A 20,486-nucleotide genomic window follows, 5' to 3' on the forward strand; every position below is an offset into this window, starting at 1 on the left:
ATAACCCCAATTCTTAAATGGGGAAAAAGACAAATCAGCCCTTCGGGTGTACATTCGTTTACACAGACGTAGCTGAAAAAGACTGTAAAACAAACAAATAAAATATTGAAAGTAAAAAACTGAAACATTCGGACATACTTTCCCATTCTTCTAACCATAACTTCCCCGCCATCATCAGGCCCCTTAATACAGTCCCATTAGTATTCCTACTTCCCGGCCCCCAACACACAAACCCAGATCCCCATCCTGGTACCATTTTCAAAGAGTGACTAACTGGGACCAGCAGATGGTGTAATGGTTATGTTGCTGGACTCCCACATCGCCGACTGAGGTTCAAGTCCTGGACCTAGAGCTTGAAACTCAAGCAGAGCGCATGTGCGTGTGTGCCCAAAATCCCGAGAGGAAAAGGGAGGAGAAGGGATTGTGGCATGGTCATTCGCCTGGGGGCTGATTTCTTGCTTTCTGCCTCTCTGTCTTCCTCTGTCTCTCCAGAGAGTGCATGCACCCTATAGCAAAAGCCTCTTCAAAAAATAAAAGGAAAGAAAGCATGACAAATTAAGGTTTGCCCTTTAAGATGATAAAAACATGTCTTCTTGCCCCTGTCTCCTTACATAAAATTAAACAAAACAAAACAAAACAAAACAAAAGGACTCACAAGGTATTGTACAGATGAGCCATTTGAATCCCAGTGCGCCTTCCAGTCAGGCCTTGCTGTGAGCTCCTAAGACTCTGGGACACCTGCTTCCTCCACCTGATATTGTTCCCTGTTCCCACAGCATGGGTTCTGATTCCCAATATCAATCGCCTCACCTTCAGAACTGACTCTGTGATCCAATTGTGCTGATGTCCACAGGGCTAATCTACAATAAACAGCGCCTCCCAGTTCTGCTTCTGAAACAAGCTCATCATCTGTTCTATGGCACCAAACCACCTAACCCACATTGCTCATCTCTGCGTACACAGGCAACCAAGAAACTTACTTCTCCTTGGGTCATCAGAAAAGTCGTGATGCATTTTTTGCATAGGAAAACAGGAAAATACGTCATGACTTTGCGGATGACTCAATATATGCCCTGAACACTTTAAAAACAATCCCATCTTCCTTTTGTTACTGACCTTATTCCTGCCCTGATTATTTCTTCCTTCTTGGTCACCAGAATTGCATTTCCAAGAAATCGACAGCAAGCATCCCAGCAGAGAAGCATCTCCAAGGAGTGGAAGTGCCTGAGCTAAAGTCTGCGTCAAGGATCCGCCATTCATGGTGGTTATTTCCAAATTGGAACACAAAGCCTCATGGCTAGTTTTAGTGTTCAGAATCATAAAAAAATTAGAACTGAGGGAGATCTTAGGGATCACAGAGTCTAATTCCCTCATTCCACAGATGTAGGCAAGGAGGCAATGGAGGTGACATGATTGCTTAAGATCATTCTAGAAGGTCCGGCTGGGACTACAGTGCTGCACTGTCTCTCAATGGAGTGCTCTTTCAAATGGAATTCTTCTAGCTTGAGAATTAAAGCTATGATTTTGAGTACATTTGGAAGTCCTACCTTCCTAAAATCTCTTAGTGAAGAAATTGGGAAGGCTGTCATTTACCATGGCCATACACCTGTCTTTGACTAGTCAACCAGGTGTCCCTGGTCCCTTTCCTTTATTGTGTCTTTCTAGGGCCTCCTTTTGTTCTCAGTAATATATTCATTTCAGTTTTGGAAAGAGGTGTTGGTCATACAGAGATCTCTGTCGTGGAGTAGGGGAAGAAGGAGTGGATGCAAGAGAAGTTGGTGGTTCAGAACTAAGAACTAAAATCAAATGGAAAGAAGAAGGAGCTGTGTGGTAATGGAGGGAGTGAGAACATAGAGTGGAGGCACCATGAGTGGGAGATGATGTGAGGATGAGTGGGGGACTGAGGGACATTGAGATGAGGGGCCTGAATTCTCACCTGGACTGGCCAGCATGTCAGGGCTGCTCCAGACTGTGGAGCTGATGGCCTCGTCGAGCGGAGCCAGAGTTCCCAGCTCCAAATCCTGCTCCTGCCAGTAGCCTGGGGAGAGAATCTCCATCAAGGATGAGCCCTACATGTTCGCTGCTACAGTTTGGGGGTCTGCTTTCATTGTGGAGGGTGTGGGAGAGGCTAACCCCTGTGCGGAGTAGGTGTACCAGGATCCCTGAGAGAAGGTGGGTTTCTCACCAAGGGGAGAAACTAACTGGAGTCCTGATAAAGGACCTGAACTTCTCTGGCTGGGTGAATCAAAGGAAGGTGCTAAGTTTTATCAGTCAGTCGTGTAAAGTTAGAACCAACAAGACTTCGCGATAGTCCAGCCCAGTTCTCCCACTTCACGATGAGAACAGTGAAACCCGTCACGGTTAAAAGTGACTTGGTGAAGGTCACTACAGAAAAATGAAAGCTAACCCAAGATGTTCCGTTCCTTTCCCGGGATTCTTTCTGCTGTACCATATCATCCACTAAGAAAGGTTTCATGCTTAATCCTGTTAATAAACCTGTAAAACAAGCACACTGGCATGATCATTCCAATTCTGCAGAGTGGAACAGAAGGGAGTGATGTCCCCAAGGTCATACAAATAGAAGAACAAGGACCAGGAATCAAACGCCTGATTCCAATCCAAAGCTCTATTTGTTTCAAGGTGAGAGAGGCCTCAGTATTGAAGAAAGAAACCATGTTTAGAGCTGAAAGTCGGACCACGCCTTGCCAGCTTGTGACCTCCAATGGGTATATGCAAATCCCCCTTAACTCTCCCCACTCCACTCTCAGTCATAATAATCATGGCATCACCCACTTTGCTCCTTCCCTGACACACCAAAAGCCCTTTTCTCTTTAACCTCAGAGCCTGAGTCACCACCTCCTTTCCTAGTAGGTAGCCCCTAAACCCATTCATGAAGTGCTGCAGAGCCACGGGTCTGTTTTCCAACCCAGTCTGAAGAGGCAGAGGGACAAAGAAACAGGCAGTGTGAATCTATTCAGGGTCTCCCGCCAGAGCGCCTTGAAGTAGCCAATCACATGTGCAAAATGCAGTGAGGTCACGGGCTGCTGAGCAGAGCTGGGAGCAGCTATGTGGACTGACCCAGAGGTCCCAGGAGAACGTCACCAGCCTTCCCAGTGCGCTCCTCTGTGGGAGAGGAAAGGACGAGAAGGGAGTGCTAGAACCCAGAGAGGGTGGGGGTGGGGTGGGGTGTGAGACTCAAAAGAGAAATGGAACCTGAGCTTCGGTTCCCTAAGGGGATGGACCAGGGAGAGAATCGCCAAATCGGAAGACAAGGGAGAAAAGGGAGAGAGGGGAGGAAAGGAAAGGGGTGGGCACGAAAAGAGGGCTGGGGAGAGAAGAGGGAGAAAAGGAAGAAGGGGGTAAGGAAGGAGACAGAAGAGTATGAGAGTAATTTCTAGGAGATCTGAGAAATTACATTACTCTGTACTCAAACAAGAGAAGTGTCAATGCCCAGCTGGGGATGGGAGTAAAAGCAGAGAGCACAGAAAAACTGTAACAGGTAGAGAGAAGTAGGCGGAGAAGGGTGAGGAGAAGCAGGAAAGAGGAGGATGAGAAGGACAGGAAGGGGGGTGGGGTGGGGGGGTGGACAGGGATGTCAGATTTAGCAGGAAGACTCCCCCTGGGTGCCGAGCCCCTCACCTTACAGCCTTCTGTGGACATGAACAATGGAGGCAACCTGAAGTTGGTGAGTGTTTCATATTATTTTTCAGGTTGTGTCTTTGTGGGTGTGCTGTGTCAACACACAGCCGGACATCAGATTGGTTGTGGTAACACGCGGGATGGGCGGAGGGACAGGGAGAAGCCAGAGAAGGGTCAGTGCTCAACCCCACAGTATTGGTACCCCATGCACAAAATAAACACCTCACAGGCCTTTGCTCGAATGGGAAATAATCCTCTCATATACCTTGCTACATAGGACTTGGAGTTTGCAGTGTGGATTTTCAACCATGCATTCATTTAATCCTAAAACAACCTCTAAAGATAAGTAACTACATGTAATCACTTTTTAAGATGAGGTTCAGAGATGCTCAGTGATTACCGAAAGGCACCCAAATAGCACGCCTCTCAAGAACCCTTTCTCTCTCTGGGACTTCTCTCAAAGCTTTTTCCATAGTTCCTCCTTACAGCATTTTAGAACTCTGGATTGTGATTTACTTGTTTAGTTATCCGTCTCCTCATCTAAACTTGGAGCTGGTTAGGAGCAGGAGCTTTCTTTTATTCATCTTTGTGTCTTTAGCACTTGGCTCATAGTGGGCTCTCGGTACATTTAATTGGTTCTGGTTATTCATTCAGCCACCCTTGTATATTGTCAATCAGGCAGAGCATGGATTATGTCCAACAGCATGGGCTTCGTCTTCACTTTCCTGCTTCTTTCATCTGTGCATCTTTCTGCATCCTCATTACTTTTCTCCTTGCTTCTATTTCTTTTATCTCTCTCCTCCTCCTGCAATTTGCTGGTATGTATATATATATATATTTTTTTTCCTGCATAGAATGAATAAGTGAAATGATGGCATAAGTCATTCAAACTAAACTGAATTGTTCCAATAAAGAGACCGATAACAAACAACCTCTGATAAATCGCGTAGTTGGGACATGCATGATGTATTGCCTTTGTAGTGGTACGGAGAACTCACTCTGGCTCGTAGTATTTTATGAAACTGTTTAAAAGGTGACAAGGGTTTTTTTTTTTTTTTTTTTTCCCTGAGAGTGACCTTTCTCCCTCTACTGGTTTTCTTTTCTTCCTCTAGATGAATGTAATTGTGTTAAAGTCTTGAAGATGATTTACCATAAGGAATTGTCTTCTCTTTCTTTTTTTATGAAATTTTTAAAAAGGTGACAAGTTTTTTTTTTTTTTTTTTTTCCCCTGAGAGTGACATTTCTCCCTCTACTTCTCAAATGTACTGAAGAGCCCATGTCTCCTCTTGAGAATTGTTTGTTGATATGCCTGAAAGTTTTCTGGCTGTTTTAACAAAATTGTAAACTTCTAATGGTAAGTGCTGAATGACCGCTCCCCTGGGAGCAGATGAGTGATCACGATGCTAAACATGAACACGTAGCAGGAACCATAAGCTGGGTTGTGAAAGGTTTGGTCTTGTTTGGATTCAGATTATGTCAACCACTCATGACGTCAGCACGGATTCCCTCAAGGAATTTGGAATACAAAGAAAGTCCACAGGGCATCATGGGACAATATGAACGTCAAAGTTGAAACCATACAATTTCTGCTCGGGACATTGGGATGAGCTGCTGTCACCTGGCCCGACATTGAGATCATACCACCATTAGTGAGAGCAGGCCCCGGGCTGCTCAGGTAGACCATGGACAAAGAGAGCTTCAGACTTGTTGGTTGTGCTGTTTCCTCACTTATGAACACCCAGAGCTGCTCTGGTGCCTGCAGATAATATCCAGAGGTAGCCTGGCCCCCAGATCCTGTACAGTCTGATGCAACCTGCCCTTCAACACTGTCTTTGCTCTACTTCACTCACCCCATACTTAGACACAGGAAACCACTTGGAATTCTCTCCAAAAATGTTTTCTTGAATCCATTTCCTTCTCTGTAATAACTCTCTAGCTAATGCCCTTTATCCAGCTTCACATGCGTAAACCCTAACCATCTTTAAAACCTGCTTCGTGTGCCACCTCCTTCAAGGAGTCTTCCCTGATTGTCTCAGATGGAAATAATTTCCCATTTGTTTGGGGTTACTGTACTTGGCTTTTCTTAAATTATGAAGCACTTTCTACTTTCGATGGCCATTTGGCTTCTTTTCTAAATTACAAAGATGTTTTCAGAAAGGATCGATATCTGTTCTGGTCCTGATACACCATATTGCACGTAAAAGGTATGTAATAAATGTTTGTTTGGTAAATGAAACAGACACTGAGCATCTTCTATTGTGAGAACTATGCTCAAAATCTGTCATTACTAAAGAAACAGCAAACCAAACAGAATGGGAAGAAATAGACTGAGGATGAGGGTAGACCTTTCACAGACCGACACTCTAGAAATCTACCAGAGGGAATTGATATTTACCAACACTTCGTACATGTCAAGATCCAAGTTAGATTCTCTATATTCGTTATTTTAGAACCAGCTTTTAGTAAGTATTGCGCACGTGCTAAAGCTGGGTTAGGGAAGTTCTTCATATGACACGTCTAATAAGTACTGGGATGGGACAGATTTTTCACCCTATGTCTGTATGACCACACAACCTGGGCTTTCTGTGCATCTCTGCTACACTCCTTCCTTCTGCAGAAGCATGCACTTTGCATGTGGCGTGGTGGGGTTTGTCTGCTCACCTGGAGCATGATAAAAATAATGGTGTAGCAAGTTGGAAAAAGTTGTTTGTGGTGGCGACAGTGGTGCTAGATATGTACCCACTGGATTACACTTTCCATTGGGTTTCCTATTGTTCTTCATCTATACCTTGGAGGCCATTTCATATATTCCTAAGTGCCTTATAATGTGGGACTCCAGTTAAGAAAGCAATAGATACTGTCTAGTTAAAACCGATCAAATTCTCTCACACTTTCATAGTACTCTAGCACCTAGCTTAAAAACTAAAGGATTATCTTCTTGTTTGCCCTCTGTTGCTTTGGGGGTTTCTTAATTGTTGGTTTATTTACCCATGGGTTCTCTAGTATCTGTAGGATTCCTAGCATTTTTAAAGTACAAAGTAGCCCTTTCACCTGCTCATTTCCTTCTGATTGATTGCTCATATTGAGAGCAGCAGAGGTGGGAATTGGGCCTTACTAATGGGCCTCTCCAAAGCATGCAGTGGCAACTATGATTCAGTTTTTTACTCACACCACAGGCCTTGCACATAGTAGGTGCTCAGTAAGTATTTATTGAATAAGTAAATGTGTGACTCAAACAAATAAAAATGTACCGTGTCTGCAGTTTAAGTGACTTGTAGAGAAGTCTGCACATCTTCTAGTATGACCCCCGAGGACTTGGCTTGTGTATGTTCCCCGCCCTGTATGTTTTGGGGACTGACATGTATTGGCCTCAGGACCATACGCAAGGTCACGAGTGCCCATTTGGGATGGTACGACAAGGGTACAGAGCTCTCACTTAACTGCTGCTGACTTCGCCATTGCTTGGGTCCAGATCCCCACTTCCCTGACGGTAGAGAAGCCAGCTCCCTGAGTAGGAGTTGATGATGATGGTGATGGTGATGATGATGACTCAGCATTTCTCTAACTCCAGAGTTAAAAATACTGTTCATCCCAGCCTACTTGTTATTCCTCACGACTGCCATCACAGGTGGGTGGCGGAGTGCTATCTCCAAGAGAAAAACATATTGGGGGTTGTGGCCCAGAATACTGAAAAGACCCACTTTTAGAATGACTTGTCCACACCCATTGCTAGGCTCCCTGACTGGACGATCTCACTCTGATTTCCCCCTGACCCCTGCTTCTTAGCGAACGCTCGTGTACCTCTGGATCGCACAGAAGCACAGCCATGGCAACAAAAGTCAGAACTGGAACTCAGCCCCTGGCACGTGCCCTCATGCTCAGAACCCCATTCTCCTTTGACAGTGGATGTCTGACTCTGCAGTTGAAGCAAACGGGACCAGTTCCATCGAAATCCTGGTGTAGATGATAACTCCAACATTTGGGGGAGTTGCTTTGACTTTTGTGCACAAAATTCTCATCAAAAGGGACTCTTTGCACTGAACTTCCCACAGTTCTTTTTGGCCAGCCTACATGATGGCACATTTTGCTGAAGCCCTAGGGACTAAGATGTGATGGTCCGAGTATCAAAATATCCTCTTCCTTCCTGCCCTCTTTTCCATTTTAATCTTGTCCTCTCCTAAGTTTCGAACTCTCATATCTGTGAAATTGCAGTGCAGTTTAGACAGAAGCTGGGAGGGGAGAGATGGGGATGATTCTGTCAGCTGGGACTCTCTGTCTCTTCAGGCGTATTTCTTTCTTTTCTGTTGCTCCCCAGAGAGGGCTTCTGTCCCTTCCCAGTCCAGAGAACCTCCTGAAGGATCGCCTTTGCTTAGTCAGATGCGCTCCAACTCACATTGGCTTGAGAACTTCAGAGCTGTCACGCTCCACTGCCTCCTTCCCTTCCCGGAGCTCCCTGTCTTCCTCTTCCTGGCTGGGCTGTGGAGACCTTGCTCCTCCTTGTTCCCTCCCTCTATTATTTCTGTTGTTGTCTGGTTTTCCCTCCTGGAGTCTTGTTTACCATGCAGCCTCTTGAGCCCCAAGCGGATACTCCCTCCTGGCTTTGATCTAGTCTCCTAGGAGGTTCGCAGGATAGAGAGAAAGTAGACGGGGAAATAGGGGTGATAATGGACTCTTCACGGTAATAAGTTCCAAATGCACTGATTAGCACCTTAGCTGGGCAAAGTCCAGGCCAGAAAGCCAGAATTTGGCTCTACAGAGCCCGATAGGATTAGGTGATCCAAGAAGTGTAGGTTCGGGAGGGGCCTTCCCCAGCCTGGGCTCACAGGTTTACTATTGAGCCTTGGCAGACATCTTTCAGTTCCCATCCTAAGGAGATTAGAAATAAAAGGCTTTTGTTTGTGGGGCTGGAGTGGTCTGTGGCTAGGGATGAGAAGGGAATCCCTGGGGCATTCGGCTTGCTTGCCTGAGGTGGGTGAGAGGGTGGGGTTAAAATAAAAGCTTCTCTGGGTGTTAACCCTCCATTCCCATGGAAAATAAAACAAAACCCCCAGTTATTTCAAGCATGTTCCCATAAGTACATTTTAAGGAAAAGGTATTAACTTTGAGATGCCATGAATAAATATATGCACATCTTTCTGAAAGCCCTGCAGTGGATTTGCATGTCTGCTCATTTTCTACTGACCTCTAATGGCCAGCGGTGGTTATTCCTAAGATCTTTTGATCCTACCAGAGAGGATGGGACTGATGTCCTTTATGATTCCCTGCTGCCAAAGGTCAATAATTCCTCTTCTCTCCTGATTACCCCTCATTCTGCATTCTCTTATACCTCCCTTCCATGTGTCTTAGAAGCGGAGACTTTTAGAATTGACAAGGATCCTAAGTAGCAGCCAGTCCAACTCTCTCATTTAAAAGATGAGGGACAGGGACCACCAGGTGGCGTAATGGCTATGTCCCTGGCCTCCCACATAGTCAGCTGCAGTTTGAGTCCTGGACCTGGTGGCTTAAAACTCATGCTGGGCAACATGTGCACGCATGCTCAAAATCCTGAGAAGAGACTGGAAGAGAAGGAATTGCAGCATGGACATCCCCCCGGGGGGGGGGAGATTTCTCTCTTTCTGTCTCTCTCTGTCTCTCCAGCAAGCGCACGTGTCCTATAGCAAAAACCTCTCTTTAACAACAACAACAACAACAAAAATACAAGGGACCAAGGCTCAGAGAGGTTTAGGAGGTTGAGCATGGTCACACAGGTAGTTAGGGGGACTATGGTTATAACCCCAGTCTCCCGGACTCACTGTGGCTTCATAGCAGCCCTTATGGGCTAGCTAATTCAGGAGCTGAGTTGCACCAGGGGGTACCATCCCCCTCCTTCTCCCCATCTCCCTCTGTATGGCAGTGAGGATCCTCAGGACCTCAGACCTCAAAAGGAATATGTCTACTAAATGCCAGGTGGGTGAGAGAATTTGGGAGAAAATGAGGATGGAGTCCCTGAAGATGCAACACGACTGCATTGGCAGATTCTGGTTTCCACCGAACAGGAAGCCAAAGGGCAAAAGCCACTTTTATGCCCCCAGGAGCTAAAAAGGGTGACTAAGAGGACAGGCCACAAGTGTGTGCTATGCCTGCACTTGCTGGCTCCTGCATGATGGAGAGCTGTGGGAAGGCTCACCTGCTTGTGCTGTGGGAAACAGGGGCTAGAAGAGAAGGGAGAAAAAGCAGAGGAGCGTGTCCTATTCTTAAGCTAGAGAGAAATCTGGAGGCAGAAGTGGGCTTGTGGTAGGCTGGGGGGGGGGCCTCAGCGACTTAGTTAAGATTCCGAGGAGCAGAGACTGGGAAGTGGGTGGCAGAGAAGGAGGTGGGGACAGCTGTTGCTTTGATTTGCTATTGAGTCAGTGTTCTTGGTGCATTAGCACTGGGAGGGAGCCCTGGGCTGGCCCCCAACCAAAACAAGCCCCTCTGTAGCCAATACTGAGTTACAACAAGGAAAGCAGCAGTCGGTAGACCAAAGGGAAGGGGCTCTGATTCCAAAAGAGCCCCACTCTTGCCTTGGCTTTTCCTTCTAGGACTGGGCTGTGTGTTCTGCAGGCATGCCTGGTGCCCTCTGCTAAGAGCCTGTGATGGTGGGATTAGGCAGAGCATAGGGAAAGCTAGGCCAGAACTTCTGGAGAACAGGGTCTGTGTAGGTACTGACCCTCACCAGGTGTTTTTTTTTCTTTTTTTCCCCTCCCTCTAGATAGGCCTTTAAAGCTGGGATGCTAACTGTATTTTAGGAGCGTTGTTTATCCCATCTCCTCACTCACTTCCCACTGTGATCACATCCTTAGGCATCAGGACAGGTACAATTTTATCTGAACTTATCTGCCCCCTTCAGCCAGAGGGAGGGATTTTATGCATTTACCCTAAACGTATTCTGCTGCTTTTATGCATATGTAATAGAAATGAGGAGGGAAAAAACCTCTCCATGTTAGGAAAGTATTTGGGAAAGGACACATAACAGAATCAAAAGCAGAATTCAGCTCAGCTCAGTGAAAGTACATGGGAAAATACGGAGTGGAAGTGGACATGAAAGCCCAGGAAACAAGGGCATAGAAAGAGTAGATTCCCCGAGGCTGAGAAACCTCAGCCTGGGCGGTGACACCTGCCTCTGTGCACGCTCTCTAGACCTGCACCAGCGCCTCAGTTCCTGTCCAAACACCTGCATGGATTCCCCTTCTCAACAGGAACTATCTTATTCTCCTCTACCTTTGTGATGCCCCTTAGATATTTCAGGCTCATGGCTCAGCGTGGTTGGATAACAATGCTGTGGAAAAGTTTAATTTGTTAGAAGTCAGGCAAGAAAGCATTTATCTCTGCTGGTCCTGATTTTCCTGACTTGTTTTTACTGTTTCTCTTCATTGGATGATCAGCATCAGGGTGTGGATGACAGGTTCAGGGCAATGGTTAGGAGCATTACATGAAGAACAATGTGTTCTGCTCTGAACACTCACACACTACTCTGATCTCCCCAATGCCCCCCTTCTTCACTGAGATGTACTCTCTTCCCTCACTTGAAAAAAAAAAAAAAAGAAAAGAGAAAATCTGTATTTTTTCAGAGTGGCATATCATTCACATTAGCTTTACTTTGTGCCTTCCTGGGAATTTAACTCTTCCGTGAAACAGACATGTTTTACGAAGTCTACAAATCTCACGGTTCCCCAAGGGGCAAATGATATTGTTCTGGCTGGAGCCAGCAGGTGGCAAGGTGGTTAGGGCACTGGGCTCTCACATAGCCAACCAGCTCAAATCCCAGAACTGGAAGCTTGCTTTCTCACTGTCCTCTCTCTCTTTCTCCTCCCTCCCCATCCCGGTCAAATTAAGAAATGAGAATAATTCATACGATTAAATACATATTTTTAAAATATTGCTGCTCTGACACAAAAATCTCTTCCTTTCTTCTTAAACCTTGACCGGGTGTCTCTTCCTTGATACAGAGTCCCCTGTGATGCATGCATATTGTCACCTGGTCACCCTTGTCTTTCCCTCAGCTTGTAGCCTTCAATACACACACACACACACACACACACACACACACACACAGACACTCACTCACACACACTGCACTATGATCCTCACTATTCATATCTCTTTTTAATTTTTTCTGACATAAACACACAGATTTTTCTTATGACCCAGATACAGAGCCCTTCTCCATGCCCATATTAATCAGAACTTCCAGAAAACCATATGGCTTAAATTCAGACATTTTCCTCAAAGCAGAATTCAGGCTCTCTCTTCTGTTCACACTCCCCAGGAGGGGGCCAGAATCCTCTCCTCCCCAGGGCTGAGGCTCAGTCCATCTGTCACTGACACTGGACTCCAGGGCTTGGAAACCAGGAAAGAGTTGGCATGAAGCAGCAGTTGAGGATAAATAAAAATATGGGAAGCCCAGGGGCTTAGTGACGGTGGCTTTTATATTCTGTGAGATTATAGGATAGAGATGAGGGGAAAACCCATGTCATCGTGTCTGGAAATATTTTTTTTTCCTTAGGAAGTAAAGCGCTAGTAAGAGTGAGTGAGTGGAAGTGCTCCGCTGTCATTTTCGCATTGGCTGGGGGATGAGTGATGAGGAGCAGATGGCAACACTGGCCCCTCATTTTTGTACTAAGGGAGAACTCAGCCGCAGGCTGTTCAAACACTGACCACCATCCTAAATCCCAAGTGAGCTGTCCTTGATGTACTTACTGGAGTCTGACTAGCATTCCAAGAACTATCAGGTATTTAAGTCGGAGACTCAATAAACCACTTCACCTTCAGATGTTACCCCGTGTGAGACTTTGGCTGGAATTCTAGCGTCAGAACTGGAAGCAAAGAGCCAGGGCATAGAAGACAAACAGACACGAAACAGGGATCTGCATATTCCCAGTGAAATCTGGTATCAGTCCTCCATCCTACCTTGCCAATATCCAGGACTGTCTGAGGAAAAGAGAGAAGTGACTAACTAAGATGAGTGGCTGAGACATCGGCCTTCATTCCTTTTTCTTTTGTTTCCCCCTGGGGCAAGGTGATGTCCCTGACCTTCCTGACCCTGAAATGGAAGTAAATGAGCTAAAGGTGCTTATAATTAACAATCAATACACAATTAGTGCAAGTCTGTCTGGGGGAAGGGGAGTTACATCCTTACAGAAGACAACATTTTAGTTTGTTCTTGAGGCTCCTTGTCATTCTCCTGGAGGCCTCTGGAGAAGGACGGACAGGGTTACACCCAGAGGTGAGAGTTCATACAGAAGGATGATACACGTATTGGAAACCATCTTGGAATCTCAGCATTTCAACTTTTTCTGAAACATGTCTGCTTTCTAAAGGAATGGAGGGCTCTGCAAGAAGAGTACATGAGAGATACTCCAGCTGTTGCTGTAACCCTAATTCTGTCTTCCTGAAGGCTCACTCATAGAGATTAATAACTCCCATTACCTGTCCTTGAAGAGTGAAGTTTCTCCTTGTTTCAAACGAGGAAAGAAAAAAAAAGGGGGGGGTCCCAGAAATTTGTTCTGGGAGCCCGCCTCTCCAGCTAGACTGCTGTAGGTCATCCAGAAGTATTCATTATTCTATGAACTACTGGGCTGAAGCTGACACAGGAAAATCAACGTTTAGGGGAGGAGCAGCTTTTATCATCCTGATGTGATGAGGGGGGCAGGCTGGCTATTCTAAGTCAGACTGGGGTTGAGCATCCTCAGCTCCTCACCACACCTGACATCATCAGTGCATTGCCAGATATTCCCCCAAAGCACCAGAGTCCAGTTTAAAGAGGCACCTGTTGGAATATGAACAAGGGATGATGGCCTCTGGGATGGGACAGTTATATTTAAGGCTAGAGTTCTGCACGCGAAGGTTGTAAAGGTGGAAGAAATGAGTCGGGGTTCTCATATTTGTTTTCTATGTCTCTCATTTACTGGATTCCTCCCTCGTCTATTCTCATCACCCACTACTCTGACTTGTTTCTCTATTTGTTAAAGATGAAGGAAAAGAGAGAATCGTTCTGGGAGCCTGCCTCTCCAGCTAGACTGCTGTAGGTCATCCAGAAGTATTCATTATTCTATGAACTACTGGGCTGAAGCTGACACAGGAAAATCAACGTTTAGGGGAGGAGCAGCTTTTATCATCCTGATGTGATGAGGGGGGCAGGCTGGCTATTCTAAGTCAGACTGGGGTTGAGCATCCTCAGCTCCTCACCACACCTGACATCATCAGTGCATTGCCAGATATTCCCCCAAAGCACCAGAGTCCAGTTTAAAGAGGCACCTGTTGGAATATGAACAAGGGATGATGGCCTCTGGGATGGGACAGTTATATTTAAGGCTAGAGTTCTGCACGCGAAGGTTGTAAAGGTGGAAGAAATGAGTCGGGGTTCTCATATTTGTTTTCTATGTCTCTCATTTACTGGATTCCTCCCTCGTCTATTCTCATCACCCACTACTCTGACTTGTTTCTCTATTTGTTAAAGATGAAGGAAAAGAGAGAATGAGATCCATGGTGGGACAGTGAGAATTGGCGATAAGGCTTAGCGTGCAAGTGGCACATGCTTATGCATTGAGCAGCACTCACGTTGCATTCCACATTCATAGTGTATATATAGTTATTGTAGAGGAGCAATGCTGTTGCAATCCAAAACACGACTCTTTGTAGCTCTGTTTTTAATCTATGAGCCCAGATATGACAAAACATCCCATCCTTTTTGAGACCATTTGAGATCACTATAGGCCTCATCTTTTTGCACATCTCAAAAAATACTTTATTTTTAAACCTGAGAATGACTTGCTTTTCTGTCCCCTTCCTATGGTTGATTAGGTGCCCAGGAGGAGTCCCCATGTCTTTAGCTCAGGGTTCTCCCCACCTCATTTCCTGGTGGGACAAGTCAGGGACCATAACCAAGACGTTATGGTGTTTGGGGTGCGGGAGGGAGAGGCTGGCCCAGTTCTAAGGGCCGCACTGTGGAGAGTAAAGAGATTATGAAGCTCGGAGTTAGAGCAGGACCACGGAGAGCAACAAGAAGAACCTGGCGTGTCACTGCCAGGGGTTAGCACCATGGAGAGCTCAAAGCACAGGTACAGTAGTTCCTTCCACACAGAACTGGCGCTGGAATCCGGGCTTTAGGCAGCCAACGGGCAGGCACAGAACTTTAAAGAATGGACACCAGGGTTTCTGGTTAGGGCCACACTACACTCATCAAATCCTCTGCAAGGCCTCCCAAATAACTTTGACCTGTCGGACACACACACACACACACACACACACACACACGAGAATGGGGTAAACATGAGCACCACTACCAGATAAGAGTTTGTCAACATGAGCACCTCTGTAACTATGTCAAATACTAAGGCATGTATGGTGATGGAGAGAGTTTTCCTATGCCACAACTTATTATGAGTAAAATTAGGTTTATCTAATTAGGGAAACAATCTCACAGAGCCTGTGGCCCCTCAGAGACCCTGAGATAGAGGGAACCAAAATGTAGAGTACTGGTTTGGTCATGGGTAGAATGCCCTCCTGTACTCCAAGTTGCTGTAAATCATCTGGAATCAATCATATTATACACGAAAAACAGGTATGTGATCACACTTAAAAAGAAGGACTCAGGACTCAGAGGCCTCTGTGCTCGTTATGAAATTTGGTCACACTCTTTAAGCTTAGCAATGTTTTAAGGAAGGGAGAAAATGGTTCTCTGGTCAGTACTTACTGCTTCCATGGGAAATACAGAGCTTTACTGAACCTCTGTTGTGCAAAAATCTCAACAGCTTCATGTGTTCAAGACTCTTGAGAGTCTGGCTTCTCAGTACTAGAAAGGATGAATCTCCTTGTCATATATAACAGGATTGGATTGGGTTTTTACTTGGGTGGTTATAGGAGCCCTGAGCATCAGCCGGTTCTGGCCTTGTAAAGAATCATCTCTATTGCTGATCCTAGAGGCAGAGACAGGTCTTTTGCCCGGAGACTTGTTCTTCTCCATTTTACAATGACATGGAGTGTTTATCCTTAATTCGGCCGAGCTTTTAGAGACCTGAATCTTTTTCTGATGGCTCTTGTCTCCAGGCTCTCTTTCTGCTGTGTTGTTTCTCTCCAGGCCTCACAGGCATCCCCATGGAGATTGCTATTCTCAGAACTTATGGGTGGGCTGTGAGGTCATGACCCCGCACAGGAAAGAAAATATTCCAGTATATAGGCCTATAGCTAATGGTTACATGGCAAACATTAAATCCTAACAGGAAAAAATGCAAGGAGATAGAATGATTGAAACTTTCTTATACTCTGGATTTTTCATTTAGTAGTCAGTGAGGAACTGGTTCAGTTCAGTTTGTTTTCAAGGGGAGTCTGGAACTGAGATGAGCACCCTAAAAGAAATTCCTTTACTGAGAATTAAATGACAAAAAAAGGGATTGTTGAGCCACTGTACAGTTCTGCTGAAGTAGGAAACAAAAGAGAGTGTGACTAGTCACAGCCCCCAGGGTATTATTTCTCTGGTGATAACTGGGAAGAGTTTTTTCCTAGCAGGTAACTTAAGGAAAAGCAGCTCTTGATCCCATTCTACATATTATTTGGATCGCAAGAAAGCTGTAACAGCAAGGAGTCCCCAAATCAAATCTATGCATTGACAGAGCAGTGGCACAACTACCCAGCCCGCTGCTTCAAAGTGACCGGAACACCAAAACATGCCATCTGTGGAATTTGATGGCTGCAGAACTATGAGTCACTGCCTCCAAGTGGATAGTGAGCATCTCCAACAAGGCACTCTGGAAATTAGATTTGGACTTCCTTTCTTTCTCGGTTGGAAGAGGAAGAGGGAGTGTAAGGGTACTGAGTTGGCTCATTCTGCTGCCATGGGGCGGATCTCGACCTGGGTAGCCAAACTCCAGGCTGCACCTTAAGGATTAGAGAAGAGTGGAGAAGCCAAGAAGATAGGAGAAAGGGGCTATGGGTCTTCCTTCTCTGTCCCCACAGAAAAGAGAAATTCTCCTTTGATCTGGTTTACTTGATAAAAAGGTTTCATATATTTCCTTTTTTTTTTAAAAAAAAAAAAAAGGCAAGGAAACCATTGCTCTAGAGGAAATGACTGAAAACAGCAGCACTGCTCTGACCCAGGGAGAGCTCAGGATGGGATGTTTGTCATAATCATGGGTTACAGTGTGAGCTCTACAGATAGTGGACATCCATCTGGTGTGCAGCCTTTCAGGACATGCTGATGCACATAACCTAATCAGAATATCTTCTGTCTTAAACGGGTTCTAGCCTAGATTGGGCCTCCCATCAGATAGACTGGTTCTTCAGGAAATTAGCTAACTCTCCTATACCAATATCTCTCATCTGATCTCAAGTTTTCTGTGCCAGGAAAATGCACATGTCTAAAGGGAAAGCATATCCTTCCTAAGAGTTACAGCTGCAACTAGGCAGCTAACAGGAGCAGAAACAGAATAGTTACAGCTGCAGCTAAGAACAGAATCAGGGTGGAGTAGATCTGCCAAGCATATCTGTGGGCAGTGCTAGAGTGAATGCCTGCTGGACTTCTCCGGCACATTGGGCATGATCTCCACACTGGGCACCTGGCCAGGGGGCTGCAGAATGGATGGCAGTGGACAGAAGGTCATTGGGAAGGAAAAGATATTCATCTGTGGGACAGTGCAGTACAAGGCTAACTTGCTATAACCTGGTCTGAAGCAAAGCAAAGCTGTCCATGCATCTGACTCAACAGCAAGTCAACTCAGAGTTCTGGAAGGAACATGGGTAGGAAGAATCCAGAAAAGACTGGCCACTGTATTGAGTGTCTATCTGCTCACCAGAGAGATGACCACAGTATGAATTAAGTCCATAGGCCTCATAGCCCACCAACCTGGAATTGCCAACTCCTGCCAATACATTGGAAAAATGTGAGAAGGAAAGGCAGATGGCAAATTGGGATTTCTTAACCGTTCTTGAGCTTCTAGCCACAGCACTCATGGTCAGGTTCAGATATCATTTGCTTGCCTTTCTCCAGCATTTCGGTCCCTATCAGCCTTATGAAGCTTAAAAAAACCATGTTGTACTCCAGGAGTTATATGTCCCAGTAGCAGATGACAGTTGTTTTCCTTATTTTATGTGGGAATAGCTGCCCTGCCACAGCACCCTTGACCACTCAAGCATCAGTGTACTCGGATTTCCTGTCCTTAAACCTTCATACCACATCTTTCCTAGTTTTGCTACAACACTTCCAGTTAAGGTATGTATTGCCTAATTCCTTGCCCACAGGCCTCAGGCCAACTCAGCATTACTAGACCTACTTTCTACATGCTTCTAGTCATAAACACCAGCTTTCAGGATCACCATCCATGAGCTTGAACACTATGCACCTACCCCTACCATCATTATTGGCCTTCTTAGCTCTTCTTAGAGGGTACAGCTAGTTTAAGATAGAAGATATTGTGATTATGTCATGAGCATGTCCTGAGATACTGCACACCAGATAGATGTTCACTAACTAGAGATCACACTCTGCATATTACAAGAAAAGTGACGCTTTATTAGTCTTCATTAGAAGTAGAACCCTCCTCTTTATCTCCAACTTCCTGCCTCTCTTCTAGAAACTCCCCAAGCAAAAGTTACTGTCTTCCACCCATTCATTCCAAATCACTGCTCTGAGACATATTTCTAAATATGGGGACAGGGCAACTCTCTTTCTCTCAACTTGCAGGCTAGACCACCAAGTTAAGGATCAAGAAAGAATAATATAGTTGGTGGAAAAGACTTGGCCAGCATACCGATTTGCTCTCGTCTCCCGTGTCTACCTTTTAGAGTGGAAGAGCTCACAGCTTTCTGGGCTGACATCTTTCTCTGTTTTTGGGATCCAGCCTGACACCATCAATTTCCATTGCCGAATGATGGCAGTTCGGGTCACACTTGCCTCTCTTTACCTGAGCTAGCAGGATGGGAAGACCAGGGGCTGTGGTTGAAGTCAAGACCTAGTGGGAGGGTCATCACGGAGGCCAGCAACCCCTCTTTGCTTTGTACTTGGCCTGCTCCTCGCCAGGACTCTGCTCACTTTTCCAGAGTAGAGTCCTATGCTATCCTCTGGGCAAGAGGGATTCCTTGTAGAGGAGAGGGAGGGGCTGCCCTCTGTTGACTCAGGCAGGAACTCCCTTTAGGGAGCTTGATGGGCCGAGGATGGAAAGAGTTCGCCAGCCAACCAGAGGGAGGGCATCCCCCGGGGTCTCCATACCAAGGGAAGCTCCTTTATCACAGGGAGACAGGGCTTGGGGAAGAGGTCAGGCGAGGTGGAGCTATAATTCCTCCAGCACTCTGGCTCTTTGCCTGTATCCTCGGATGAAGAAATTCTCTACATCATCCTCCCCAGTTTCAACCCCTCCCCTCTCCACCTCCACCCCGCCCTGTGCCCATCCCTGCTGGCCACAGGGTCCATCGCCCAGGAGCCGCTTTTCGTTTCTCCTCCCCTGCGGTTCTTTCTGGTTTTTACTTGGCATCTGGCCGGGCGCAGCTACCACCCTCCTCCCTCTCCCCACTTCCCTTTGCTCGCGAGGTCCTGTCCCCCCTCCCCCCTCTCCCACCGCTCCCCTGACAGGGGCGGAGAGAGAATGGAAGATGCATTCCTTCAGTCCCTTCACTGCCTGCTTCTCTCCTCCGGACCGAGGCTCTGAGCTGTGGCTCTCTTCCTGGTCTCCCCACAAACTGCCCCCATGTCACCCATTAACCAACAGTAGCCTTTAAGAAGGCTGAGGTGCCCCCACCGCGCTGACCTACATAGCCGGGCCCAGGCCGGGAGGGGCTCTTCCCCAAGTCCCCTCACCCCTGGCCCCGCCTCCCCCCACCCCCCTTCCTTCATCTCTCTACCATCACAAACCAAAGAAGGTTTGAGTTCCAGACTGGGGCAAAGGGTCTGGGTATGCTATACCCTACCCCAAATTTGGGAAAAATCAATGCTTCCTCCAGGAAAGCTTGGGGTTTTCCGTGCACCTTTCTTCCAAATATCTTGAATCTTCCTTTTACCCAATCTCCCTCCTCTACCCCCACGCCACCCTCCTCCGCTTCTGTCTGGGTTTCTTTTCCCAGCTTCTGCCACGGCTAGGGATCTGGCCATCCAGGGCCCCCTCCGCCCTGTGTTGTTGTTTTGCTCCAAGGAGAAGCCCCCGTTCCTTGCTCACGCCCCCCTCCCAGCCTCACCCAGGCCTCCTTCTCTGCCCACTCGGAGCTCCACCACGGGTGGGGGGGGCGGGCGGGGGAGCAGTAATGTTTGCATACAGCAGTTTGGGGGATTGCACTGGCTACCCAACCCTAAGACACACATACACAAACACCCGACACACGCCCTTACCGAAACAGCGACAAATCTCACTCCGCCCCCAGCACACACTGACACACACACACACACAGATACTGACACAGAAACGCAGAGCCAGACACCAACACAGACGCGCACACCCAGACACACACACAGACACACGCACGGACAGCAACACATCCAGACCCGCGCAGCTCATAATAGAAACCAACCCCGAGATCCAAACCCCGGGCGCACACGCAGACACACACTTGACGGTGTACACAAGAGGGTGCACACGCCGGCACACCCCACAATCCACAGAGACAAGGATGCTCAGACACAGACACAAGGGTATTAGCAGCGGCCAGGGACTTGAACCCCCGGTTCCAAACAAAGCCAACAGGCTGCCTCCACCCGACTGCCCACCTGATCCCCCACCTCGGGTCACTCGCCGGCTCCCCTGGCACCGCCCCCTCCCTCACTCACCGTCCTGGGAGAGGTTGGCCCCGCCGGGCGCCCAGCAGCAGGCGACGAGCAGGAGCAGGGGCAGGGCGGGAGGGGCCCCCAT

The 20,486-nt window shown here is 46.9% G+C and overlaps 1 protein-coding gene across 2 annotated transcripts in view; it reads right to left on the bottom strand.

The window, feature by feature from the left end:
• Positions 1–20,486, bottom strand: part of CADM3 (cell adhesion molecule 3) — a 32,597-nt gene extending 12,111 nt beyond the window's left edge. The window contains exons 1-2 of one of the 2 annotated variants that reach the window (XM_006168858.3): positions 20,405–20,486; positions 1,937–2,038 (exon numbers count right to left, since the gene is read on the bottom strand). In XM_006168858.3, coding sequence (XP_006168920.1) covers positions 1,937–2,038; positions 20,405–20,486 — 184 coding nt within the window. The remainder of the gene's footprint in view (positions 1–1,936; positions 2,039–20,404) is intronic. The other variant, XM_006168860.3, reaches the window with a different exon arrangement.

This window comes from Tupaia chinensis, unplaced genomic scaffold, assembly GCF_000334495.1.
Source record: "Tupaia chinensis unplaced genomic scaffold, TupChi_1.0 Scaffold146187_1, whole genome shotgun sequence".
Taxonomy (NCBI): Eukaryota; Metazoa; Chordata; class Mammalia; order Scandentia; family Tupaiidae; genus Tupaia; species Tupaia belangeri.